General features: G+C 35.4%; 1 protein-coding gene and 1 non-coding gene across 2 annotated transcripts; one reads left to right on the forward strand and one right to left on the reverse strand.

Annotated features, from left to right (window-relative positions):
* The first annotated feature begins 7,267 nt into the window (after positions 1-7,267).
* Positions 7,268-7,375, forward strand: LOC148546402 (small nucleolar RNA R71). Its single transcript, XR_015902002.1, has one exon. It is a non-coding gene; the product is annotated as a small nucleolar RNA R71 (small nucleolar RNA).
* A 4,636-nt stretch (positions 7,376-12,011) lies between these two features.
* LOC148546403 (uncharacterized) lies at positions 12,012-17,195 on the reverse strand. Its single transcript, XM_088499202.1, has 8 exons — positions 17,138-17,195; positions 16,396-16,551; positions 13,798-13,853; positions 13,296-13,513; positions 13,168-13,174; positions 12,970-13,056; positions 12,538-12,798; positions 12,012-12,065 (listed from the first exon to the last, which is right to left on the reverse strand). Exons 1-8 carry the CDS (start codon positions 17,193-17,195, stop codon positions 12,012-12,014), a joined length of 897 nt encoding a protein of 298 aa, XP_088355328.1.
* Positions 17,196-19,163: the final 1,968 nt, after the last annotated feature.

The raw sequence follows: 19,163 nt of genomic DNA on the forward strand, positions 1-19,163 counted from the left end.
ACTACAAAGATCCCAAAGATGCCACCAACATAACCCATTCAACCATTAAAATTCTAAAAGTGCTCACCCCTACTCAATTTGGAAAAAACCCAAATAATACCAGAAAATTTCCCAACCTTTTGACCCAATAGGATATTCTTATTGGGATTATGTGGACGCTTGGACAAGAGTATTTTGGTTACAAAATAATCAGAATAGACATTCCTAGCTCATTTACTTCAAGAAAAATACCAATTATCATTTTCCACACTGGTTTAACCAAGGGTGGAATTATTTTGGCCCATTACCAGAGATCTTGCCCCCACCTGCCGATGAGGGGTTCAAAATTTTCACCAAAAAATTTGACCAACAGGAAACAATCATCCCTGCAGATCTTCAATTTTTCTCTACATTTTTACTGGCCTGGGTATTCTCATAGCAATACAGGTATGGCAAACAGAAGCACCCAAAAGCACCACCAATGCTTCAAAGAAATGCCTATGTTAAATGGTGGTCTCAATTCGATGCAACCATGGCTCACCCAGACATAGTCCAAAAATGGTTCAACAAACACCCTAAGTTCGCCAAGCCATTTGATCATGAAAAGTCAATATTTCTCAATCAGAAAGCCCAAATTGCTGCAACCCTAGCAGGAGCCCAATCAAAAGAAACACTAGCAAAACATCTCCAGCAAATAATGCAGATGATTGGTACGCAGAATCGTGATTACACTTTAATTATGTAAAATTCATTGCTCTTTCTTTCCCTGGAAATGGCGCCAAAAACATGATGCCAAGACCATGGTTCACAACTCCGTGTAACTAACCAGCAAGTGCACTGGGTCGTCCAAGTAATACCTTACGTGAGTAAGGGTCGAATCCCACGGAGATTGTTGGTATGAAGCAAGCTATGGTCACCTTGCAAATCTCAGTTAGGCAGATATAAATTGATAATGGTGTTTTCGAATAATAATTAATAGAATAGGGATAGAAATACTTATGTAATTCATTGGTGAGAATTTCAGATAAGCGAATAGAGATGCTTTCGTTCCTCTGAACCTCTGCTTTCCTGCTATCTTCATCCAATCAGTCTTACTCCTTTCCATGGCTGGCTTTATGTGATACATCACCACTGTCAATGGCTACTTTCGGTCATCTCTCGGGAAAATGATCCAATGCCCTGTCACGGCACGGCTAATCGTCTGGAGGCATCACCCTTGTCAATGGCTTCATCTTATCCTCTCAGTGAAAATGGTCAACGCACCCTGTCACGGCACGACTATTCATCTGTCGGTTCTCGATCATGCTGGAATAGGATTTACTATCCTTTTGCGTCTGTCACTAACGCCCAGCAATCGCGAGTTTGGAGCTCGTCACAGTCATTCATTCATTGAATCCTACTCGGAATACCACAGATAAGGTTTAGACCTTCCAGATTCTCTTGAATGCCGCCATCATTCTAGCTTACGCCACGAAGATTCCGATTAAGAGATCTAAGAGATACTCATTCAGTCTAAGGTAGAACGGAAGTGGTTGTCAGGCACGTGTTCATAGGGAATGATGATGATTGTCACGTTCATCACATTCAGATTGAAGTACGAATGAATATCTTAGAAGCGAAACAAGATGAATTGAATAGAAAACAGTAGTACTTTGCATTAATCCTTGAGAAACAGCAGAGCTCCACACCTTAATCTATGGAGTGTAGAAACTCTACCGTTAAAATTACATAAGTGAAAGGTCCAGGCATGGCCGAGATGGCCAGCCCCCAGAACGTGATCAATAGATCAAAAGATAATCCAAAGATGTCTAATACAATAGTAAAAGGTCCTATTTATAATAAACTAGTCACTAGGGTTTACAGAAATAAGTAATTGATGCACAAATCCACTTCCGGGGCTCACTTGGTGTGCACTTGGGCTGAGCTTTAAATTTCCATGTGCAGAGGCCATTTGTGGAGTTGAACGCCAGGTTTGGATCCATTTCTGGCGTTCAACTCTGGTTTTTGATCCATTTCTGGCGCTGAACTCCAGAATTGGGCAGAGAGCTGGCATTGAACGCCAGTTTGCGTCGTCTAAACTTGGGCAAAGTATGGACTATTATATATTACTGGAAAGCCCTGGATGTCTACTTTCCAACACAATTGGAAGCGCATCATTTTGAGTTCTGTAGCTCCAGAAAATCCACTTTGAGTGCAGGGAGGTCAGAATCCAACAGCATCAGCAGTCCTTCTTCAACCTCTGAATCTGATTTTTGCTCAAGTCCCTCAATTTCAGCCAGAAAATACCTGAAATCACAGAAAAACACACAAACTCATAGTAAAGTCCAGAAATGTGAATTTAACATAAAAACTAATGAAAACATCCCTAAAAGTAACTATATCCTACTAAAAACATACTAAAAATAATGTCAAAAAGCGTATAAATTATCCGCTCATTACAACACCAAACTTAAATTGTTGCTTGTCCCCAAGCAACTGAAAATTAGATAGGATAAAAAGAAGAGAATATACTATAAATTCCAAACTATCAATGAAACATAGCTCCAATCAGATGAGCGGGACTTATAGCTTTTTGCCTCTTGAATAGTTTTGGCATCTCACTTTATCCATTGAAGTTCAGAATGATTGGCATCTATAGGAACTCAGAGTTCAGATAGTGTTATTGATTCTCCTAGTTCAGTATGATGATTCTTGAACACAGCTTCTTTATGAGTCTTGGCCGTGGCCCTAAGCACTTTGTTTTCCAGTATTACCACCGGATACATAAATGCCACAGACACATAATTGGGTGAACCTTTTCAGATTGTGACTCAGCTTTGCTAAAGTCCCCAATTAGAGGTGTCCAGGGTTCTTAAGCACACTCTTTTTTTGCTTTGGACCTTGACTTTAACCGCTCAGTCTCAAGTTTTCACTTGACACCTTCACGCCACAAGCACATGGTTAGGGACAGCTTGGTTTAGCCGCTTAGACCAGGATTTTATTCCTTTTAGGCCCTCCTATCCACTGATGCTCAAAGCCTTGGGATCCTTTTTATTGCCCTTGTCTTTTGGTTTTAAGGGTCATTGGCTTTTTGCTCTTGCCTCTTGGTTTTAAGAGCTTTTGGCTTTTTCTGCTTGCTTTTTCTTTTTCTTTCTATTTTTTTTCACCTGTTTTTTTTTTTCTGCAAGCTTTGTTCTTTGCTGCTTTTTCTTGCTTCAAGAATCATTTTTATGATTTTTCAGATTAGCAAATAACATGTCTCCTAGTCATCATTCTTTCAAGAGCCAACATATTTAACATTCTTAAACAACAACTTCAAAAGACATATGCACTGTTCAAGCATTCATTCAGAAAACAAGAAGCATAGTCACCACATCAATATAATTAAACTAAGTTCAAGGATAAATTCGAAACTCATGTACTTCTTATTCTTTTGAATTAAAACATTTTTCATTTAAGAGAGGTGATGGATTCATAGGACATTCATAACTTTTAAGACATAGTTACTACTACTAATGATCATGTAATGAAGACACAAACACAGATAAGCACATAACATAGAAACGAAAAACAGAAGAAACAAGAACAAGGAATGAATCCACCTTAGTGATGGTGGCGTTTCCTTCTTGAGGAACCAATGATGTCCTTGAGCTCTTCTATGTCTCTTCCTTGTCTTTGTTGCTCCTCCCTCATTGCTTTTTGATCTTCTCTAATTTCATGAAGCATGATGGAGTGCTCTTGATGTTCCACCCTTAGTTGTCCCATATTGGAACTCAATTCTCCTAGGGAGGTGTTGATTTGCTCCTAATAGTTTTGTGGAGGAAAGTGCATTTGAGGCATCTCTGGGATCTCATGGTGATGAGCTTCATACGCCTCTTGAGCTCCATGAATGGGCTCTCTTGCTTGCTCCATCTTTTTCTTAGTGATGGGCTTCTCTTCCTTAATAGGAATGTCTCCTTCTATGAAAGCTCCAGCTGAGTAACATAGATGGCAAATGAGGTGAGGGAAGGCTAACCTTGCCATAGTGGAGGACTTGTCAGCCACCTTGTAGAGTTCTTGAGGTATAATCTCATGAACTTCTACCTCTTCTCCAATCATGATGCTATGGATCATGATGGCCCGGTCTATAGTAACTTCAGATCGGTTGCTAGTGGGAATGATTGAGCATTGAATGAACTCTAACCATCCTCTAGCTACAGGCTTGAGGTCCAATCTTCTTAGTTGAACCGGCTTGCCTTTGGAGTCAATCTTCCATTGAGCTCCTTCCACGCATATGTCCATAAGGACTTGGTCCAACCTTTGATTAAAGTTGACCCTTCTAGTGTAGGGGCGTTCATCTCCTTGCATCATGGGCAAGTTAAACGCCAACCTCACATTCTCCGGACTAAAATCTAAGTATTTCCCCCGAACCATTGTAACATAGTTCTTTGGATCCGGGTTCTTACTTTGATCATGGTTCTTGGTGATCCATGCATTAGCATAGAACTCTTGAACCATTAGGATGCCGACTTGTTGGATGGGATTTGTTAGAACTTCCCAACCTCTTCTTTGAATTTCATGTCGGATCTCCGGATACTCATTTCTTTTGAGTTTGAAAGGGACCTCAGGGATCACCTTCTTCTTGGCCACAACATCATAGAAGTGGTCTTGATGGGCTTTGGAGATGAACCTTTCCATCTCCCATGACTCGGATGTGGAAGCTTTTGTCTTCCCTTTCCCCTTTCTAGAGGATTCTCCGGTCTTAGGTGCCATCAATGGTAATGGAAAAACAAAAAGCTTATGCTTTTACCACACCAAACTTAGAATTTTGCTCGCCCTCGAGCAAGAGAAGAAAGAATAGATGAAGAAGAAGAAGAAATGGGGGAGAGGGAGAAGGTGATGTGGTTCGGCCAAGAAGGGTATAGATGGCTTGTGTTGTGTGAATTTGAAGAAGAATGGAGGGCTTATATAGGGAAGGGAGGGGGGAAAGGTTTCGGCCATATGGGTGGGTTTGGGTGGGAAATTGGTTTTGAATTTTGAAGGTAGGTGGGGTTTATGAGGTAGGTTTATGGGGAAGAGTGGATGGATGTGAGTGGTGAAGAAGTGAGTGGAGGTAGGTGGGGATCCTGTGGGGTCCACAGATCCTGAGTGGATCCTGTAGGGTCCACAGATCCTGAGTGGATCCTGTGGGGTCTACAGATCCTGAGGTGTTCAAGGATTTACATCCCTGCACCCATTAGGCATGTAAAAATGCCTTGGCACACAACTATTGGCGTTCAGCGCCAGGTTGGTGGCCATTTTGGGCGTTCAACGCCCATTTGTGTGCCATTTCTGGCGTTGAACGCCAGAACCATGCCTGTTCTGGCGTTCAGCGCCCAGAAGCTGCCCATTTTGGGCGTTTAGCGCCAGAACCATGCTCTGTTCTGGCACTGAACGCCAGACAGATGCTCCTCCAGGGTGTGATTTTTCTTCTGTTGTTTTTGATTCCGTTTTTAATTTTTATATTTATTTTGTGACTCCACATGATCATGAACCTACAAAGACATATAACTAAGAAAAATATAGTTAGATAAATAAAAATTGGGTTGCCTCCCAACAAGCGCTTCTTTAATGTCAATAGCTTGACAGTGGGCTCTCATGGAGCCTCACAGATGTGCAGAGCTTTGTTGAGACTCTCCAACACCAAACTTAGAGTTTGGATATGGGAGTTCAACACCAAACTTAGAGTTTGGTTGTGGCCTCCCAACACCAAACTTAGAGTTTGACTATGGGGGCTTGGGTTGACTCTGCTTTGAGAGAACTTTTCATGCTTCCTCTCCATGGTTGCAGAGGGAGATCCTTGAGTTTTAAACACAAGGGAGTCCTCATTCCATTGAAGGACTAGTTCACCTCTGTCAACATCAATCACAGCTCTTGCTGTGGCCAGGAAAGGTCTTCCTAGGATGATGGATTCATCCTCTTCCTTTCCAGTATCCAGGACTATGAAATCAGCAGGGATGTAAAGGCCTTCAACCTTTACTAATACGTCCTCTACTTGTCCATATGACTGTTTTCTTGAATTATTTGCCATCTCTAATGAGATTCTAGCAGCTTGCACCCCATAGATTCCCAGTTTTTCTATTACAGAGAGGGGCATGAGGTTTATTCCTGAACCAAGGTCACACAAAGCCTTAAAGATCATGGTGCCTATGGTACAAGGTATTATGAACTTCCCAGGATCCTGTCTCTTCTGAGGCAATGTCAGTTGATCCAGATCACTTAGTTCATTGATGAACAAGGGAGGTTCAACTTCCCAAGTATCAATGCCAAATAATTTGGCATTTAGCTTCATGATTGCACCAAAAAACTTGGCAGTTTGCTCTTCAGTAACATCCTCATTCTCTTCAGAAGAGGAATACTCGTCAGAGCTCATGAAGGGCATAAGGAGGTTCAATGGAATCTCTATAGTCTCTAGATGAGCCTCAGAGTCCTTTGGTTCCTCAGAGGGAAGCTCCTTATTGGTCACTGGACGTCCCAGGAGGTCTTCCTTCTTGGGATTCACGTCCTCCTCTCCCTCATTGGGTTCGGCCATTTTGCTTATGTCAATGGCCTTGCACTCTCCTTTTGGATTCTCTTCTGTATTGCTTGGGAGAGTACTGGGAGGGATTTCAGTGATCCTTTTACTCAGCTGGCCCACTTGTGCTTCCAGATTTCTAATGGAAGATCTTGTTTCATTCATGAAGCTCACAGTGGCCTTGGATATATCAGAGACTAGATTTGCTAAATTAGAAGCATTTTGTTCAGAGTTCTCTGTCTGTTGCTGAGTGGATGATGAAAAAGGTTTATTATTGTTAAACCTGTTTCTTCCACCATTATTAAAGCCTTGTTGAGGCTTTTGATCTTTCCATGAGAAATTTGGATGATTTCTCCATGATGAGTTATAAGTGTTTCCATAAGGTTCACCTAAGTAATTCACCTCTGCTATTGCAGGGTTCTCAGGATCATAAGCTTCTTCTTCATGAGAAGCCTCTTGAGTACTGTTGGATGCAGCTTGCATTCCATTCAGACTCTGAGAAATCATATTGACTTGCTGAGTCAATATTTTGTTCTGAGCCAATGTGGCATTCAGAGTATCAACTTCAAGAACTCCCTTTTTCATAGGCGTCCCATTATTCACAAGATTCCTTTCAGAAGTGTACATGAACTGGTTATTTGCAACCATGTCAATGAGTTCTTGAGCTTCTGCAGGCGTTTTCTTTAGGTGAATAGATCCACCTGCAGAAGTATCCAATGACATCTTTGATAACTCAGATAAACCATCATAGAATATATCCAGGATGGTCCATTCTGAAAGCATGTCAGAAGGACACTTTTTGGTCAGTCCTTTGTATCTCTCCCAAGCTTCATAGAGGGATTCACCTTCTTTCTGTCTGAAGGTTTGAACATCCACTCTAAGCTTGCTCAGCTTTTGAGGAGGAAAGAACTTGGCTAAGAAAGCCTTGACCAGCTTATCCCAAGAGTTCAGGCTATATTTAGGTTGAGAGTCCAACCATATTCTAGCTCTGTCTCTTACAGCAAAAGGGAAAAGCATGAGCCTGTAGACTTCAAGATCTACTCCATTAGTCTTAACAGTATCACATATCTGCAAGAATTCAGTTAAGAACTGAAAAGGATCTTCAGATGGAAGTCCATGAAACTTGCAGTTCTGCTGCATCAGAGAAACTAATTGAGGTTTCAGCTCAAAGTTGTTTGCTCCAATGGCAGGAATGGAGATGCTTCTTCCATGTAAATTGGAATTAGGTGCAATAAAGTCACCAAACATCTTCCTTACATTATTATTATTTTCGGCTGCCATCTCCTCTTCCTGTTCGAAAATTTCTGAAAGGTTATCTCTGGATTGTTGTAATTTAGCTTCTCTTAATTTTCTCTTCAGAGTCCTTTCAGGTTCTGGATCTGCTTCAACAAGAATATTCTTGTCCTTGCTCCTGCTCATATGACAAAGAAGAGGGCACAGAAAAAATAATAATAATAATATGGATCCTTTATACCACAGTATAGGGATCCCTGTGTGAGTAGAAGAAGAGGGGGAGACAAAGAATGTAATATAATGGAAAAAACACAACTGTGAGGAGGGTTGAGATGTGAGATGAGATGTTAGTAGATGAATAAATAAATAGAATAAGATGAGAGAGAAGGAATTTTCGAAAATAATTTTTGAAAAAGAGTTAGTGATTTTCGAAAATGGTTTTTGAAAAATGTTAGTATTTTTTCGAAAATTTTTAAAATAAAAAATAAAAATAAGAATAATTAGTTAATTAAAAAGAAATTTTTGAAAAAGAGGGAAGATATTTTCGAAAATTAGAGAGAGAGAGTTAGTTAGGTGGTTTTAAAAAAGTTAAGAAACAAACAAAAAGTTAGTTAGTTAGTTGAAACAAATTTTGAAAAGATAAGAAGTTAGGAGGTTAGAAAAGATATTTTGAAACCAACTTTTTGAAAAAGGTAAGATAAGAAGATATTTTAGAAATTAGTTTTGAAAAAGATTTGATTTTTTTAAAATCTCAATTAATGACTTGATTCATAAGAAATCACAAGATATGATTCTAGAACTTAAAGTTTGAATCTTTCTTAACAAGCAAGTAACAAACTTCAAATTTTTGAATCAAAACATTAATTGATTATGTTATTTTCGAAAATTTGATATAAAAATAAGAAAAAGATTTTTGAAAAATATTTTTGGAATTTTCGAAAATAACTAAGAATTTTGAAAAAGATTTGATTTTTGAAAAAGATTTTGAAAAAGATAAGATTTTCAAATTGAAAATTTGATTTGACTCATGAGAGACAATTTGATTTAAAAAATTTTTGAAAAAGTCAATCCAAATTTTCGAATTTGATGAGAGAAAATGGGAAAGATATTTTTTTGATTTTTTGAAATTTTTATGATGAGAGAGAAAAACACTAAAGAGATGCAATGCATGAAATTTTTAGATCAAAACATGTGATGCATGCAAGAATGCTATGAATGTCAAGATGAACACCAAGAACACTATGAATGTCAAGATGAACATCATAGACACAATTTTAAAAAATTTTTAATGCAAAGAAAACATGCAAGACACCAAACTTAGAATTCTTTAATGCTTAGACACTAAGAATTCAAAAATACATATGAAAAACACCAAACAACACAAAACAAAAAATCATCAAGATCAAACAAGAAGACTTACCAAGAACAACTTGAAGATCATGAAGAACAGTATGAATGCATGAAATTTTCGAAAAATGCAAGATGCACATGCAATTGACACCAAACTTATAACATGACTCAAGACTCAAACAAGAAACATGAAATATTTTTTATTTTTATGATTTTCTAAATTTTTTTGGATTTTTATTTTATATTTTTCGAAAAACTATTTTGGAAAAGAAAAATAAGGATTCCAAAATTTTTAATATGAATTCCAGGAATCTTATGCTCTAAAGCTCCAATCAAAGGGTCAGGTATGGCTTAATAGCCAGCCAAGCTTTAGTATATAATTACATGGACTGGAGTGATTAGTTGAATACCAATCCCAAAGCAGTTTGGGTATGGCTTTACAGCCAGATAGGATTCAACATGCTTCATGAAACACTAGAATTCATTCTTAAAAATTCTGAAGAAAAATATATTTTTGAAAATATTTTTATTTTTTTTCGAAAACAGATAAGAAAATTTTTTTTTTGAAAGATTTTTGAAAAATTTTTTGAAAATAAAATAAAAAAAGAAAATTACCTAATCTGAGCAACAAGATGAACCGTCAGTTGTCCAAACTCGAACAATCCCCGGCAACGGCGCCAAAAACTTGGTACGCGGAATCGTGATTACACTTTAATTATGTAAAATTCATTGCTCTTTCTTTCCCTGGAAATGGCGCCAAAAACATGATGCCAAGACCATGGTTCACAACTCCGTGTAACTAACCAGCAAGTGCACTGGGTCGTCCAAGTAATACCTTACGTGAGTAAGGGTCGAATCCCACGGAGATTGTTGGTATGAAGCAAGCTATGGTCACCTTGCAAATCTCAGTTAGGCAGATATAAATTGATAATGGTGTTTTCGAATAATAATTAATAGAATAGGGATAGAAATACTTATGTAATTCATTGGTGAGAATTTCAGATAAGCGAATAGAGATGCTTTCGTTCCTCTGAACATCTGCTTTCCTGCTATCTTCATCCAATCAGTCTTACTCCTTTCCATGGCTGGCTTTATGTGATACATCACCACTGTCAATGGCTACTTTCGGTCATCTCTCGGGAAAATGATCCAATGCCCTGTCACGGCACGGCTAATCGTCTGGAGGCATCACCCTTGTCAATGGCTTCATCTTATCCTCTCAGTGAAAATGGTCAACGCACCCTATCACGGCACGGCTATTCATCTGTCTGTTCTCGATCATGCTGGAATAGGATTTACTATCCTTTTGCGTCTGTCACTAACGCCCAGCAATCGCGAGTTTGGAGCTCGTCACAGTCATTCATTCATTGAATCCTACTCGGAATACCACAGACAAGGTTTAGACCTTCCGGATTCTCTTGAATGCCGCCATCATTCTAGCTTACGCCACGAAGATTCCGATTAAGAGATCTAAGAGATACTCATTCAGTTTAAGGTAGAACGGAAGTGGTTGTTAGGCACGCATTCATAGGGAATGATGATGATTGTCACGTTCATCACATTCAGATTGAAGTACGAATGAATATCTTAGAAGCGAAACAAGATGAATTGAATAGAAAACAGTAGTACTTTGCATTAATCCTTGAGAAACAGCAGAGCTCCACACCTTAATCTATGGAGTGTAGAAACACTACCGTTAAAATTACATAAGTGAAAGGTCCAGGCATGGCCGAGATGGCCAGCCCCTAGAACGTGATCAATAGATCAAAAGATAATCCAAAGATGTCTAATACAATAGTAAAAGGTCCTATTTATAATAAACTAGTCACTAGGGTTTATAGAAATAAGTAATTGATGCACAAATCCACTTCCGGGGCCCACTTGGTGTGTACTTGGGCTGAGCTTTAACTTTCCATGTGCAGAGGCCATTTGTGGAGTTGAACGCCAGGTTTGGATCCATTTCTGGCGTTCAACTCTGGTTTTTGATCCATTTCTGGCGCTGAACTCCAGAATTGGGCAGAGAGCTGGCGTTGAATGCTGGTTTGCATCGTCTAAACTTGGGCAAAGTATGGACTATTATATATTGCTGGAAAGCCCTAGATGTCTACTTTCCAAAACAATTGGAAGCGTGTCATTTTGAGTTCTGTAGCTCCAGAAAATCCACTTTGAGTGCAGGGAGGTTAGAATCCAACAGCATCAGCAGTCCTTCTTCAACCTCTGAATCTGATTTTTGCTCAAGTCCCTCAATTTCAGCCAGAAAATACCTGAAATCACAGAAAAATACACAAACTCATAGTAAAGTCCAGAAATGTGAATTTAACATAAAAACTAATGAAAACATCCCTAAAAGTAACTAGATCCTACTAAAAACATACTAAAAACAATGTCAAAAAGCGTATAAATTATCCGCTCATCAATGATCGAAGAAGATAAAGCACACAAAGAAGACCCTACTTCTTCAGCAGAATCCTCAAGTGATTATAATCAAAACGAAGACGATTGCTTCGGGATCAACCTAGGAGAAGAGATAAGCATTTGAAAAATAATTATGTAAGCATTTCAAAATTTATGTAATAACCAAAATTGTATGAACTTGTACTGTAGAAATAGTACCGGTTAACATAACATGTATTGTAGAAATAGTAGAATCTAGGTCTATAAAAGAAAACCTCAGCAACATTCTGAGGCAGAGTTTTAGAAACACAATTTCAGCACTTTGCGGCGGTTTCTGGAGCCGTTTTACGGCGGTTTTGAACCGTCGTAAAACATTTTGCGGCGGTTAGTTAACCACCGGAAGATGGGGCGCGGGCAAACGGTTAGCGGCAGTTTTTTTCAACCGCTAGAATAACCGCCGCGAAATGTGAATTGGTTTTGTGGTGGTTATTACCCCCTGCCGTAGGAGGGTAAAAAATGATATTTCCAATTTTGCAAACCGCCTCTAAATGCCAGTGATTTGAAAACGAAACCCTTTTGTGGCGAGTGATAACCGCCGCTAAATATCAGAAAAATGAACAATATTTAACCGCAACCAAATTCAAAATTCCCATTAAAATTTTAGGTTTTTTATTATTTTGCCTATTTTAAAAACGTCTATTAATTAAATTTTAATTTTTTATTTTCAATTAATTTAAAAAAATTACAACCAAGTAAAATAGCCAAATAACATCACAAACCAAATTATATATATGCAAATATAACATATATAATGAGATTGTCATAACATCATCCAAAATAAAGTAAGAATGCTTAACTTGAAGAAAATAAGTATAAAGCACTAAACCAACTTAAATGCAAAAGTATCTAAGAACATTGATTGAAATTCAAAATTTTTGTTGCGGGTCGTGATTGCTAGATAAAGATGGCCTTGTGCGTGACGAGTCCGGTATACTGCCCAAAAAAGCCAGCTCTGCATCAACCTCAGCTGGCAAATTGCCTCCTTACTATTGGACTAGATATCCCAAGACCTTATGTATCAACTGTCTCTTCGCCTGCTCTTCTTCTAGCTTAGCCGTCAATTCTGCAATCCTCCTCCCATACTCTTCATTGGGCTCTGCAAAACCCGATGGTTGTCCAGCAGCGTTACCAAAGACTTGGGTGGGACATGGTCCAGCACCTAAGGCACGAACTCGTCCTGACTGCTCCTTTCCGAGAACTTGTGCTAGCGAATCATTTTGTGAAAGGTGCTTAGAGGATTCATCCTTCCTCTCAACATTCGCAATTGCTTCCTACAAATATACAACACATTCGGAAGGCATGAGTTAACAGTAGCACGATATATACAGTAAGTTAAGTTTAAAATTTTCAGACATGACTTACACTAACAACACACGCATCGGGATGGATATACGAGCCATTTTTTTCTTATAAGTCATGATAAACAACTCTCCTCTACCAACGGGCCTTCCTTGCTCTTTCTCCTGTATCATTGATATCGACACAATTATGTAAACAACAATAACATATTCAGGAAGATTAATCGAAATCTTAATGCAAATAATTACTTATTATCACTTCGTCTTTTTTTCTTGCCAATGTTTTGGAACCCCCAGTATGTGTGTAAAGTTGCTTGCTTCGATTTAAAGCATTTTGTTTACACTTTTTCTATGAACAAATAACAAAACAAATATAAATGAGAAAAAGATGTTGAATATAAAACATAAGGGGTGTAAAATGTATACACATATATGTTTTTGTGGAAATAATAAAAAATTCCAAGGCTTACCTTTGTTTCTTTTCCTTCTGGCGATAGTTAAGGAACCGTTTCCATTCATTTTCTTCTATTCCTTTCGGGCGATGATCAAGATTTTTCTCATAAGTCCTTGTTTCTTTGTAACACTTATGATACAAGTTGTGCCTTGTATCCTTCCAGTTCTTTCCTATCCTCTTCATAATTCTGCGCTTTATTTTTCCTCCGGCATCGTCCTCATAGTAAAAGACCCGCTGCAATTAGTTGATATTGTCATTAACCAAGACCAACTAACAAGCATAAGACTAATAATTTGAAGAATATCCACAATCATTACAGGCCAATTTAAATTGATAAAGTATGACACTCAAATCTAGTACAAGCAGTCGCAATTACGTATAAAATAGAAGTGCTGAAATAAACATGTGAAAAACAAAATTTGAAAATTTTACCAACTATATAATTTACCCATGCAAAAGATCTTACAAAAAAAATGAAAAACTAAAATTGCTTAAATTGTTGAAGCTTAAAGATGTACCTTAATCATGTCGTATGCATGTTCCTTCTTAGCTTTGTTTACATGCTTCCAACTCTCTGCATATATGAGGAACTGGGAATAATCCGCACCTAAACTCCCTAAAAAACCACTGAATAATCCAGCTGTCTGACCAATCGGTTACAGCTCTTTGTTAAATGGGAGTACTATCTTTGTATTGGAAGGAAGTGCTATAGCCTCCTTCACGCTCAGCCTAGAAACTTTTCTCACGCCGTCCTCTAAGAAGTGTATGGGAAACAAAATTACTATCTAATCATTGCATAAAAGGAAAATAGAAGTAAAGGACTTTATAACTATTTACGAAAATAGGAGAAAAAAAGTTTACCGATAACAGTAACTTCCCAGAAATCTGTATCTTTGCATTTCTCATTATTGTGCTGACCTCGACTTCTTGGGCAGCAAACAAGTCGTCGATGTGGTCATCAAACGACGGAACTTCATCCGCCTCTGGGTTGTAATCCTCATCCTCTAATTCATGATCAGCCACTTCCGCGCGATGCCGAGTCTATATGCGTTCTGTGGGAGTTTGAGGGTCATCAGCACTGCTTGACTGCGCAAGCCTTTGATCATTGCGTGGTGCACAAAATGGTTCATTGATACGGGATGCTAGAGCTCTATTAGCTGAGGATAAAATTGGAGGAACTCTATCACGTGGTTGCTCACGTGATGTCTGAGCTCCTCTAGTCATGGACCCAACCTTAAGACAATATGAAATCATTTAGAATTATATTTTACAGAAAGAATTAATATTGAGACTTAATTGAATTCATAAACTAGTAATTTTGCGACGAAAAATTTACAACATGGCTCAATGATACAATTGAAGGATATCTAATTTTCACATAAGGTTACATAAAAAAATGTTAACCACAGACACTTATCGTAGTCTCTTCAGTTTTGGCATTAGTTCTGATATCTTTCGGGGGTTCCCATATAATGTTATACCGTAGTTTCCTAGGCATCTTTACAAACCTTGACAGATAACAATATTACTAGACAAATGACAAGCACAACTTAATGATACCCTTAAAGCAAATAGAGAATACAAACTATACAGTAATATTAGGAAATAAAAAATTATGAATATCTATATGGAACACTATAAGGCACATTACATAATAGATCATGATAAATAGTATATTAGAATTTATTTTCTTTTTAACATAATTTAAGTTTTTAATCAATTAAGTCTAATTAAATTAGTTTAATATAAAAAAAATTAATTATATTTAATATTATTTCAAGTCTTATTATTTAATCTAATTGAATTTAGTTTATAAATAAATTTGAATGTGTAATAAATTTTGTAGTATATCAAACTATTTCTTGATCTGGTAAGTAAGAACACTTATATAAGTGAAAATTTATATATTTACTTGGTTGGTCTCAGTTTCCTATTGATGGATGTGGACAAATTGTAAGAAGTGGTTGTTTTGTGTAGCACAGTGAAAGGGATCTCTGACTCCTTCGTTGTACTGTGTACCAAAATACATGAAGCTTGAGAACATATAGAAAGATAGTCCTATATTTAACATGCAACGGAAAAAAATTCAAAGAGAAAGGGTTTAACTCGTGCAAGGGTTTGAAAGGGAGAAGTCTCTCACCTGATAAGAATGACGTGCAGCTTATATGAGAGTTTGAGAGTTATAGAAAAGTTGGGGTGTATGGAGAAAACAGAAAATGCTTAGAATTAGGAGGAGATCACAACAATATTTGACCTATGAATTTAATATTAATCATTTCAAATATATTTTTTTTAATTTTCAAATCACTTTAAATTTGCATTATGCAATGTATCCCTGTTCTTTTATTGTCGCCCCAAATCTCTTATGAAGTTACGGGATAAACTTAAAAAGGTTAACTATTGCTTCTTTAAAAATTAAATTGAACCGCTTGCATAATTTATATGGACTTAAACTGTTAGGTTAACAAAAAAGTAGAAAATATCGGTTTAATTTCAAATATTTGTTGAACTAATCAGTTATAAAAATCTGTGCTTCTCAAAGGTACATAAACGTGCCATTTCAATTAAATAAATTTTACTGATAAGCAATAATATCAATTTACACAAATTCAACACAAATTATTTTTGAAGCATCAATCACCTATCTGGTTCTCCTCTTTTTGTATTTCTCTCTAAAGATTTATTTATATGCTACTTTGAACTGTTTCAAATTAAATTATTTTGGTTTCACATGATGAATTTGTTTTTTTGTTTTTCCGTTTCTTGAAGGCCTTAATTTTCACACCAATAGACAGTTATATGGATCTTCATCTAAGTAAGTAACATTATTTTTCTGCGTCTCATGTATGTACTATTTGAAACCTCGTTTTATACTTTTTCTGGTTTAAGTCTAAATCATAATAAACGCCCCTTGATAAATTAAATTTTTAACCGAAAAAAAGATACAACTAAAAAACATGTTCACAATAGCATATAAAAATTAATACACAAATATTTCATAAAAAAGCCATAAAAATTAACACAAATCAACCGCATATTAAATGTTCCAGCTTCAAAAATGAATCCACCAACAGCTACCAAACAACACAAAACTCAGACACTATAATGCCACTAACCTTCAACGGGGAGCAGGACAACGCAGAGATGAGGGCGATCGGCGATACAGCAGCGACCGGGCAAAGCGGCGGAGAGCGGCGAGACGGCAGTGGGGGGAGACGGCAGTGAGCGCGAGACGACAGGCCGACCAACTCGAGGCCAGGGACAAACGACACCTATGAAAGGTGACCGTGAAATCGTTGAAGCAATCGAACTTGGGGTTTGGAGGGGTTTGATTTTTCAACTCGAAAAGGGAGATTTTGTGGGTGATGAGACCAAAATTGAAAAAATTGAAATGAAGGGATTTTTGGGGAAGGGGGAATGCGCTACGGTTTTGGCCTTTGGGTTTTATTTTTTTTAGTTAGTTTATTAGTAAGTATATGTTATTAGTAAGTGTATTCGTTGTGTTGTGGCTATATTTTTATTATATTGCCATTTCTATTGTGTTATAAAAAATTTTATATTTTTATTTTTAAAATTATAAATTTAGAATCAATAATTAAAAAATAAATTATAAAAAAATAAACTATTTTAAGTTATTTAATATCTGTAAAAAAATAAAATAAATCAATTTAAATTAAAAAAGTAAATAAAAAATTTAGGGTAAAAAACCTATATGTGTCAAGGGGGATTTAAAATTATCCAAATCAGCCAAACGAAATTCTGATACATCAATCCACCAAAGAGCAAATATATGTAATTCGAATCAATATCATTCGAATTAGTTTTCAACGTAATTCGAATTGATATAACTCGAATTACTCGAAAAAATTGGCAACACATAATTCGAATCAATATGTAACGAATTATTCCCAACCATTGCGTACAAGTAATTCGAATCAACTTGGAACGAATTATAAAAGCATAATTCGAATTGTCTCAATTCGAATTAGTAGGAACACGCGAGTAGGAGGAAGTTCGAATCAAATTAATTCGAATTACTCACATTTCGAATTAAATGGCTAATTACACATTGTACAATAAGATACTAGAAAAAATACTATATAATATAAAAAATATTTACTAAAAGAAGTATAAAACAAGATTATAGTAAATTAATTTTAACTCCTATTAGTACATTGAATTAAAAATAACATATAAAAATGTACTTGTATTTATTAAATTTTAATAACATATAAAAATTTAATGACTTTTTAAATATTTTTTTATAATAGGAGTACATTTTTATATACTTTAAATACTTTGTATAAAAATGTATTTGTATTTATCATACAAAAATAAAGTATTGTGCCAATATAATAACATTATAACATTTTAAATCAATTTTTTCTAGAATTTTAGATTAAAAGCAGCACATGAAAAAATATTATTGGTATTTTAAAGCTAACTTAATTAAAAAAGATAGAACTGTATTTTTTAGGATTTTATGTACGGCTAATTTTTTTTAATATTGATCAAAGATGTGTGTTACACTATGTTATTTGGTTTCAGGTAAGTTTTACTCTACTATATTTCTTTTTTACTTTTCAAAAGACACGAATCTAAAAAATTTTATAAATTAATTTAAAAGAAAATATCATTGACGTTTTATAAAATTTTATAATTCAAAAGATACAAATCTAAAAATTTTATAAATTAATTTAAAAGAAAATATCATTGACGTTTTATAAAATTTTATAATTCAAAAGACACAAATCTAAAAAATTTTATAAAACGTCAATGATATTTTCTTTTAAATTAATTTATAAAATTTTTTAGATTTGTGTCTTTTGAAAAGTAAAAAAAAAAATATAGTAGAGTAAAACTTACCTGAAACCAAATAACATAGTGTAACACATATCTTTGATCAATATTAAAAAAAATTAGCCTAATTATGTACATAAAATCCTAAAAAATACAGTTCTATCTTTTTTAATTAAGTTAGCTTTAAAATACCAATAATGCTTTTTCATGTGCTGCTTTTAATCTAAAATTCTAGAAAAAAATTGATTTAAAATGTTATAATGTTATTGTATTGGCACAACACTTTATTTTTGTATGATAAATACAAGTACATTTTTATACAAAGTATTTAAAGTATATAAAAATGTACTCCTATTATAAAAAAAATATTTAAAAAGTCATTAAATTTTTATATGTTATTAAAATTTAATAAATACAAGTACATTTTTATATGTTATTTTTAATTCAATGTACTAATAGGAGTTAAAATTAATTTACTATAATCTTATTTTATATTTCTTTTAGTAAATATTTTTTATATTATATAATATTTTTTCTAGTATCTTATTGTACAATGTGTAATTAGCCATTTGATTCGAAATGTGAGTAATTCGAATCAATTTGATTCGAACTTCCTCCTACTCACGTGTTCCTACTGATTCGAATTGAGACAATTCGAATTATGCTTTTATAATTCGTTCCAAGTTGATTCGAATTATTTGTACGCAATAGTTGGGAATAATTCGTTACATATTGATTCGAATTATGTGTTGCCAATTTTTTCGAGTAATTCGAGTTATATCAATTCGAATTACGTTGAAAACTAATTCGAATTGTATTGACTTGAATTACGTATATTTGCTCTTTGGTGGATTGATGTATCAGAATTTCTGATTTGGGTAATTTTAAACCCCCTTGGCACATATAGATTTTTTACCCAAAAATTTATGTGATTATGTTGTGTAACAAAATCAAGATAGAGAGTTACTGACATTGTTTACAAATTAGTTATTTATATATTAAATTTATTTATTTTTTCAATCCTATTTAATTTAAAACAAATTTAAAAATTTATATTCAAAACACTCTTTTAGTTATAATTACC

This window comes from Arachis ipaensis, chromosome B9 (genome assembly GCF_059453495.1).
Source record: "Arachis ipaensis isolate K30076 ecotype BB chromosome B9, ASM5945349v1, whole genome shotgun sequence".
Classification (NCBI taxonomy): domain Eukaryota; kingdom Viridiplantae; phylum Streptophyta; class Magnoliopsida; order Fabales; family Fabaceae; genus Arachis; species Arachis ipaensis.

Excerpts from the sequence above, each read along its gene's own strand:
- LOC148546403 (XM_088499202.1), bottom strand. The coding sequence starts at position 17,195 with ATGGTTGGGAATAATTCGTTACATATTGATTCGAATTATGTGTTGCCA. Across the intron at positions 13,514-13,797 it reads ATGCATACGACATGATTAAG|CGGGTCTTTTACTATGAGGA; the intron begins GTACATCTTTAA and ends AACTAATTGCAG. Across the intron at positions 12,799-12,969 it reads AGAAAGAGCAAGGAAGGCCC|GAAGCAATTGCGAATGTTGA; the intron begins GTTGGTAGAGGA and ends GTATATTTGTAG.